The sequence below is a fragment of the Bombina bombina genome, chromosome 1 (assembly GCF_027579735.1).
Source record: "Bombina bombina isolate aBomBom1 chromosome 1, aBomBom1.pri, whole genome shotgun sequence".
NCBI lineage: Eukaryota > Metazoa > Chordata > Amphibia > Anura > Bombinatoridae > Bombina > Bombina bombina.
The window spans coordinates 1,137,456,373-1,137,465,008 of record NC_069499.1 but is presented as its reverse complement, the minus strand read 5'-3'; the positions used below and the strand labels follow the sequence as shown (position 1 = coordinate 1,137,465,008).

Sequence of the window (8,636 nt, the reverse complement as noted above, 5' to 3'; positions counted from 1 at the left end):
TTGGTATTCTTAGTTGAAATCTAAACCTAGGAGGTTCATATGCTAATTTCTTAGACCTTGAAGGCCGCCTCTAATCTAAATGCATTTTGATCATTTTTCACCACTAGAGGGCATTAGTTCACGTGTTTCATATAGATAACATTGAGCTCATGCACATGAATTTACCATGGAGACAGCTCTGATTGGCTAAAATGCAAGTCTGTCAAAAGAACTGAAATAAGGGGGCAGTCTGCTGAAGCTTAGATACAAGGTAATTACAGAGGTAAAACGTGTATAATTATAACTGTGTTGGTTATGCAAAACTGGGGAATTGGTAATTAAAGAATTATCCATCTTTTAACACAACAAAAATTCTGGTGTTGACTCTCCCTTTAAATTTAGGGGCTAGACAGGAAAAAAATTGTTTCAGAGGAAAAAATATTAACTCAGACAGGGCAGATAGGAGGTATTACCAGAAGGAGATGACGCTGGAAAAGTTTTCACTGGGGTAATTGTATCTTTTAACAATAGAGAGTTAGGAGGAGGTCACACAAGATGTCATGAGTATCATGATATACCCTCTCCCCAAAAGGACAACTCCTGGGTCAATGTGATCATTGTGCAAGGAATATTTTTGCAATTGATGCCTAAATTCGCAGGCACAGTCTTCAACCACTAGACCATCACTAATTCCCCACCCCCCAAACCCATCACTTGAAAAACAGATGGCTCATTGCTTAGGCACAGGGCGTGTATTCTGATGATTATGGCAAATGGCTATCAGTCAATACCCGAGGTGATGTCAGTTTTCACGGGGTATTGTCGTTTCTATTTACAAGATGCAGAGGTTCTGTTATATATTACAATTATACCACAATGTGTATGTTTATGACACCAGCTTTGCCTGTTGTTATGTTGTTGGTTACACTATGACCAATATATTATTTTCTTTCCTGAAAGTGTTATAATATTAGTATTACATATGGATGTGTGTTATAATATACCATAAAGTATCTTTTGCAGTTACAGTATAACTTGTATTTATGTTTGATTAAAAACTGGGATCTCAGTTTGAATCTTATGCAAGTGCGTACATAGAATGGCAAGTAACATATCTCTTATCATTTTAGGTGCCCCCACGCCTGGTGGTCCATTGCTGGCTTCTCTTGGCATCCCCAGCCGACCTATTCAAACTCACTTGGACATCAAGCACCTTTTGACCTTCAGGATAAATGGCATGTCTCCTCTAAGCCTCTTCCCCAACTTCAATGCGGTGAGTATCACTAATTGAACTAATTAAAGGGACATGAAACGCAATTTTTTTTTCTTTCATGATTCAGAAAGAGCATACAATTTTTAACATTTTTCCAATTTAATTGTATTATCTAATTTGCTTCATTCTCTTAATATCCTTTGTTTAAAAGCATATCTAAATAGGCTCAGTAACTGCTGATTGGTGGCTGCACATAGATGCCTCCTGTGATTGGCTCACCCATGTGCATTGATTTTTCTTCAGCAAAGGATATCTAAAGAATGAAGCAAGTTAGATAATAGAAGTAAATTGAAATGCTTTTTAAAATTGTATACTCTACCTGAATAGTGAAAGAAAAAATTTGGATTTCATGTCCCTTTAAAGGTTCAATGCATTAGTGAATACAAGCATTGGTCTTTATCCTTGTGTATATTCCACCTAGGTTAAGGGGATATCTGTATTTGTAGGACATGTATAAAGATTAACATTAAAGGAATAGTCTAGTCAAAATTAAACTTTCATGATTCAGATAGAGCATGCAATTTTAAGCAACTTTCTAATGTTATAACATTTTCTGCCATTTATAAATGTTACTTAACCGATCCAATACACAAATTTATGCATAATTAAAATTAAATTGATAAAATGTTAATTTTAACAACAAATATTGAAAACATTTAGGGCAAGATTACGACTGGGGTGCTAACAGTTACGTGCACACGAAAAGGGGTTTATCGCAGGTGTTTGTGTGTGTCGTTTTTTTACAATTTGAATGTAAATATGATCGCTTGAGCTCAATTGAAGTTATCCAGCATCAGGTTAGAACAACGTAAGTAGTTAACTTTCACGAAACAAAAAAGTGTCACGAAACACGTCAAAAATACATTACAAAGTACAGTTACACTCATGATAACACTATCTAATAAAAATGATTGAAAAAAAATTGCACAAAAAGTTATGACTCAAAGATATGAGGTCTCAGGTGTTAGAAAACAAAGTCAGGCAAAGGGATTTAACATAGCGATACATACATATATACTGTATATGTCTAAAGATGGATATGTATGTGTATATTTTATATATATATATACACAGTAAATGTTTATATGTGACGTGTGCGCATATGTATTTGCAGACATATATACACATATAAACACATAAATACATATGTATGCACATAAGACATTCAATTGGATCCCTTTGCAGTTAAGTAGATGAAAACATATTTATGCAATATTCATTTAAAGTGCTATACTGTGTATTTTACATTCCAATGTTCTGCACATAGTAAAATATGTTCTATGTATTTATATAGCGCACTTGAGTATATGCAATCCGGTTTGCACGTGAGTAGGGAGTTCGTTTTTTTTTGCACTTTTTTTTTTTGCTCCATTGACTTTTATGGGGATGCATGCAAATAGCTTACTTCTAGCGCAGATAACGCTCAAGCAGGAGCGTTATATAACGCTCCACTTGAAATCTGGCCCTCAATATTTATTACTATTAGCTTAAAAGACCATTATATGCAGTAGATTTGCATAATCAACAAATGCATCATAAAAAGACACTGCAATAGCACTTAGGTGCCGATTTATTAATGTGCGGACGGAAATGATCCTCTGTAGTGGATCATGTCTGCCACACATCGATAAATGCTGACAGCATACACTGTCGGCATTTATCATTTCACAAGCATTTCACTAGAAATGCTTGTGCAATGCCGCCCCCCTGCACATTCGCGGCCAATCAACCACTAGCAGGGGTGTCAATCAACCCGATCGTATGCGATCGGGTGGATTGCTGTCTGCCGCCTCAGAGGTGGTGGATGAGTTAAGGAGCAGCGGTCTTAAGAAGGCTTGCACGGAAACAGCTGCATTGGGGCCAATACGGGGCTTTATAAATCGTCCCCTTAGTATGAAATTCAAATGAGTAGTAGATGTTTTTCTGACAAATTTCAAACTTATGTCTATTTCCACTACCTCTTTATCATGTGACAGCCATCAGCCAATCACAAATGCATATGCGTATATTCTGTGAAGTCTTGCACATGCTCAGTAGGGGAATTGGATTCTAAAAAACAATTAGAGTATAATTCTCCCACTACCTCACTATTCTACAACTTCTCAGAGAAAAGGTCACCCCTATGACAAAAAGACTGATGTACACAAAAAAGATATCAATGAGAAGCGCAAAGCTTGCTGAGAATAAAGCTAGTGATCTGCACTATAAATATTACCGTGATTGGGTGTATTGATACAGTTGCTTATTATATTTTGAAACATATAATATAAATTGCAATGCTGTGAAATTTTCCTAGTTGCCCACAAAACCTCTCACCTATATAATATTTATTCAGTTTTCTGGCTACCCATAAATGATCACGCATAAATATCTTTCTTAACCCCTTAACGACCAAGGACGTACGCCACACGTCCTCAAAAAAAATGCAGTTAATGACCGAGGACGTGTGGCGTACGTCCTTGGTCTGGAAAGCAGCTGGAAGCGATCCTGCTCGCTTCCAGCTGCTTTCCGGTTATTGCAGTGATGCCTCGATATGGAGGCATCCTGCAATAACCCCCCTTGGCCATCCGATGCAGAGAGAGCCACTCTGTGGCCCTCTCTGCACCGGACATCGATGGCCGGTATCGTTGGTGGGTGGGAGCTTACGTGGGAGGCGGGTGGGCGGCCATCGGTGCTCTATGTGGAGTGGAGGGGGGCGGGATCGGGGGCGGGAGCTACGGGGGCGCGCACGGGAGCGCGCGCGTGCACGGGGGGTGGTTGGCAGGCGCGTGCACGGGGCGGGAGCGGGTGGGAACCGCTACACTACAGAAAAAAAAAGTTGAAAAGTTGAAAAAACAAATACACTAAAATGCAATCTAAGGGTCCTGGAAGGGGTTGGGGGTTGGTCTCGGTGGGGGGGGAAAGCTACACTACAGAAAAGGGATTTTTTTAAAAAAAAGGCACATTTTGTTACAAAACTGCCAGTACCCAAGATGGTGCCCATTATTGCAGAGGGGAAGGGTTAGAGAGCATTTTGGTGGGGGATCAGTGAGGTTGGGGTCTAAGGGGGGATCCTACACATCAGCATATGTAAATATGCTTTTTTTTTTTTTTTAAAAAGGGCCAAATACCTTTTATTTTAGTACTGGCAGAGTTTCTACTTAAGATGGCGGGGACAATTGTGGGGTGTGGGGTGGGGGAGGGAAGAGAGCTGTTTGGGAGGGATCAGGGGGTCTGATGTTTCAGGTGGGAGGCTGAGCTCTACACTAAAGCTAAAATTAACCCTGCAAGCTCCCTACAAGCTACATAATTAACCCCTTCACTGCTAGCCATAATACACGTGTGATGCGCAGCGGCATTTAGAGGCCTTCTAATTACCAAAAAGCAATGCCAAAGCCATATATGTCTGCTATTTCTGAACAAAGGGGATCCCAGAGAAGCATTTACAACCATTTGTGCCATAATTGCAGAAGCTGTTTGTAAATAATTTCAGTGAGAAACCTAAAATTGAGAAAAAATTAACGTTTTTTTTAATTTGATCGCATTTAGCGGTGAAATGGTGGCATGAAATATACCAAAATTGGCCTAGATCAATACTTGAGGTTGTCTACTACACTACACTAAAGCTAAAACTACCCCAAAAAGCTCCCTACATGCTCCCTAATTAACCCCTTCACTGCTGGGCATAATACACGTGTGGTGCGCAGTGGCATTTAGCGGCCTTCTAATTACCAAAAAGCAACACCAAAGTCATATATGTCTGCTATTTCTGAACAAAGGGGATCCCAGAGAAGAATTTACAACCATTTATGCCATAATTGCACAAGCTGTTTGTAAATAATTTAAGTTAGAAACCAAAAGTTTGTGAAAAAATTTGTGAAAAGTGAACGATTTTTTCTATTTGATTGCATTTGGCGGTGAAATGGTGGCATGAAATATACCAAAATGGGCCTAGATCAATACTTTGGGTTGTCTACTAAAAAAAATATATATACATGTCAATGGATATTCAGAGATTCCTGAAAGATATCAGTGCTCTAATGTAACTATCGCTAATTTTGAAAAGAAATGGTTTGGAAATAGCAAAGTGCTACTTGTATTTATGGCCCTATAGTTTACAAAAAAAGCAAAGAACATGTAAACATTGGGTATTTCTAAACTCAGGACAAAATTTAGAAACTATTTAGCATGGGTGTTTTTTGGTGGTTGTAGATGTGTAACAGATTTTGGGGGTCAAAGTTAGAAAAAGTGTGTTTTTTTCCATTTTTTCCTCATATTTTATATTATTTTTTTATAGTAAATTATAAGATATGATGAAAATAATGGTATCTTTAGAAAGTCCATTTAATGGCGAGAAAAACGGTATATAATATGTGTGGGTACAGTAAATGAGTAAGAGGAAAATTACAGCTAAACACAAACACCTCAAAAATGTAAAAATAGCCTTGGTCCCAAACGGACAGAAAATGGAAAAGTGTGTGCTGTGGTCATTAAGGGGTTAAACTTTATATAAAAAATATGCATAGAACACACAGTATAATAGTGACGGTCACTTTCGCTGACAGACACAAACTATTTCAACCGCAACTTTCCAAAAGTCCTTTTTCAATGAGACTTCCTTTGCGCCGGTATTACGAGTTTGCCTGGGAGGCCAAAAAGTGAGCGGTACAGCCTATACCGTCAAGATCCATACCGTAAACTGAAAGTCAGTAGTTATGGGTTTTATGCTACAACACCGTAACAAAAAAAAAATCATAACTAAAGTGCTAAAAAGTACACTAACACCCATAAACTACCTATTAACCCCTAAACCGAGACCCTTCCACATTGCAAACACTAAAATAAAATTATTAACCCCTAATCTGCCACTCCGGACTTTGCCGCCACTATAATAAACATATTAACCCCTAAACCACCGCACTCCTGCATCGTAAACACTAGTTAAATATTATTAACCCCTAATCTGCTGTCCCTAACATCGCCGCCACTATACTAATATTTGATTGCATCAGCCAATAGGATTTTTTACCCTTTAATTCCATTTGGCTGATAGAATTCTATCAGTCATTCGGAATTCAAGGGACACCATTTTGGATGACGTCCCTTAAAGGAACCTTCATTCTGGAAGAGACGTCGATTAAAGAGGATGCTCCTCGCCGGATGTCTTGAAAATGGAGCCTCTCCGCGCCGGATGGATGAAGACTTCGGCCCGCTTGGATGAAGACTTCTGCCGGCTTTGATGAGGACTTCTGCCGCTTCATTGAGGATGGATGTTAGGTCTTCAAAAACTGTAAGTGGTTCTTCAGGGGTTAGTGTTAGTTTTTTTAAGGGTTTATTGGGTGGGTTTTATTTTTAGCTTAGGGTTTGGGCAGAAAAAGAGCTTAAAGGGACAGTCTAGGCCAAAATAAACTTTAATAAACATGATTCAGATAGAGCATGTAATTTTAAACAATTTTCCAATTTACTTTTATCACCAATTTTGCTTTGTTCCCTTGGTATTCTTAGTTGAAAGCTTAACCTAGGAGGTTCATATGCTAATTTCTTAGACCTTGAAGCCCACCTCTTTCAGATTGTATTTTAACAGTTTTTCACCACTAGAGGGTGTTAGTTCACGTATTTCATATAGATAACACTGTGCTCGTGCACGAGAAGTTATCTGTGAGCAGGCACTGATTGGCTAGACTGTAAGTCTATCAAAATAACTAAAAAAGGGGCAGTTTGCAGAGGCTTAGATACAAGATAATCACAGAGGTTAAAAGTATATTATTATAACTGTGTTGGTTATGCAAAACTGGGGAATGGGTAATAAGGGGATTATCTATCTTTTAAAACAATAAAAATTCTGGTGTAGCCTGTTCCTTTAATGCCCTTTTAAGAGTAATGCCCATACAAATGCCCTTTTCAGGGCAATGGGGAGCTTAGGTTTTTTTAGATAGGATTTTATTTGGGGAGTTTGGTTATGTGGGTGGTGGGCTTTACTGTTGGGGGGTTGTTTGTATATTTTTTTACAGGTAAAAGAGCTGATTTCTTTGGAGCAATGCCCCGCAAAAGGCCACTATTTACTAACTAGTCTACCTAGTTAAAATAAATACAAACTTAGTGAAATAAAAATAAAACCTAAGATAGCTACAATGTAGCTATTAGTTATATTGTAGCTAGCTTAGGGTTTATTTTATAGTTAAGTATTTAGTTTTAAATAGGAATTATTTAGTTAATGATAGTAATTTTTATTTAGATTTATTTTAATTATATTAAAGTTAGTGGGTGTTAGGGTTAGGGTTAGACTTAGGGTTAGGTTTAGGGGTTTATAACTTTAGTATAGTGGCAGCGACGTTGGGGGCGGCAGATTAGGGGTTATTAAATTTATGTAGGTGGCGACGACATTGGGGACGGCAGATTAGGGGTTAATAAGTGTAATGTAGGTGGTGGCGATGTCAGGGACGGCAGATTATGGGTTAATAAGTGTAATGTAGGTGGCGGCGATGTCAGAGGCGGCAGATTAGGGGTTAATAAGTGTAGGTGGGTGGTGGCGATGTTGGGGGCAGCAGATTAACAGTGTTTAGACTCGGGTTTTATGTTAGGGAGTTAGGTTTAAACATAACTTTTCTTTCCCCATAGGAATCATTGGGGCTGCGTTACGGAGCTTTACGTTCCTTTACTGCAGGTGTTAGGCTTTTTTTAGCCGGCTCTCCCCATTGATGTCTATGGGGAAATCGTGCACAAGCACATAAAACCAGCTCAAAGCAGCGCTGGTATTGGAGTGCGGTATGGAGCTCAATTTTGCTCAACGCTCACATATTGCCTGCTAACGCCGGGTTTATGAAAACCTGTAATAGCAGCGCTATAGGGAGGTGAGCAGTGGCAATAACTTGTAAGTTACTACCGAGCCACTCTTACCGCAAAACTCGTAATATAGCCGACTGTTTGCACTTTTTAGCACTGTTTGCACCATCAGGTTTCTGACATGCGGATTCAAATATGTAAAGTTTCTTATTTTTACACTTTGAATGTCAAATGTTCGATTTTCTGAGTTGTCAGAGCTCCCACAGCCTTATTAACACAGCTCTGCTGGGAACAAATATGCAGGTTTCAAACTTGCAAAGTAACTTGTTTTACCTTCACACTTTTTGCATCCAACCTTTTAAATACTGCACCTCACACGGCTCCACTGAAGACGTACCTTGATAAAGCCTGTGTACAGGCGAAACGCGTTGATGGCATATTTATAATAGACATTGGAAGTGTATTAAAATTTAGAACACTCTGCGCAGAGTAATCAATATACACTACAGATTTCCACATCTCATCTTCTAACAGACAGCTGATCGAGAAAGTACAGCCAATAACTGGGAATGCGGATAGGCCGAGAAGCCACATGTGACCAATACACGTCACACACAGAACA

General features: G+C 38.8%; 1 protein-coding gene across 1 annotated transcript in view; it reads left to right on the top strand.

Moving 5' to 3' along the window:
- The first annotated feature begins 1,078 nt into the window (after positions 1-1,078).
- Positions 1,079-8,636, top strand: part of ZNF385C (zinc finger protein 385C) — a 133,327-nt gene continuing 125,769 nt past the window's right edge. Inside the window, 1 exon segment of the mRNA XM_053717873.1 lies at positions 1,079-1,252. Coding sequence (XP_053573848.1) covers positions 1,079-1,252 — 174 coding nt within the window.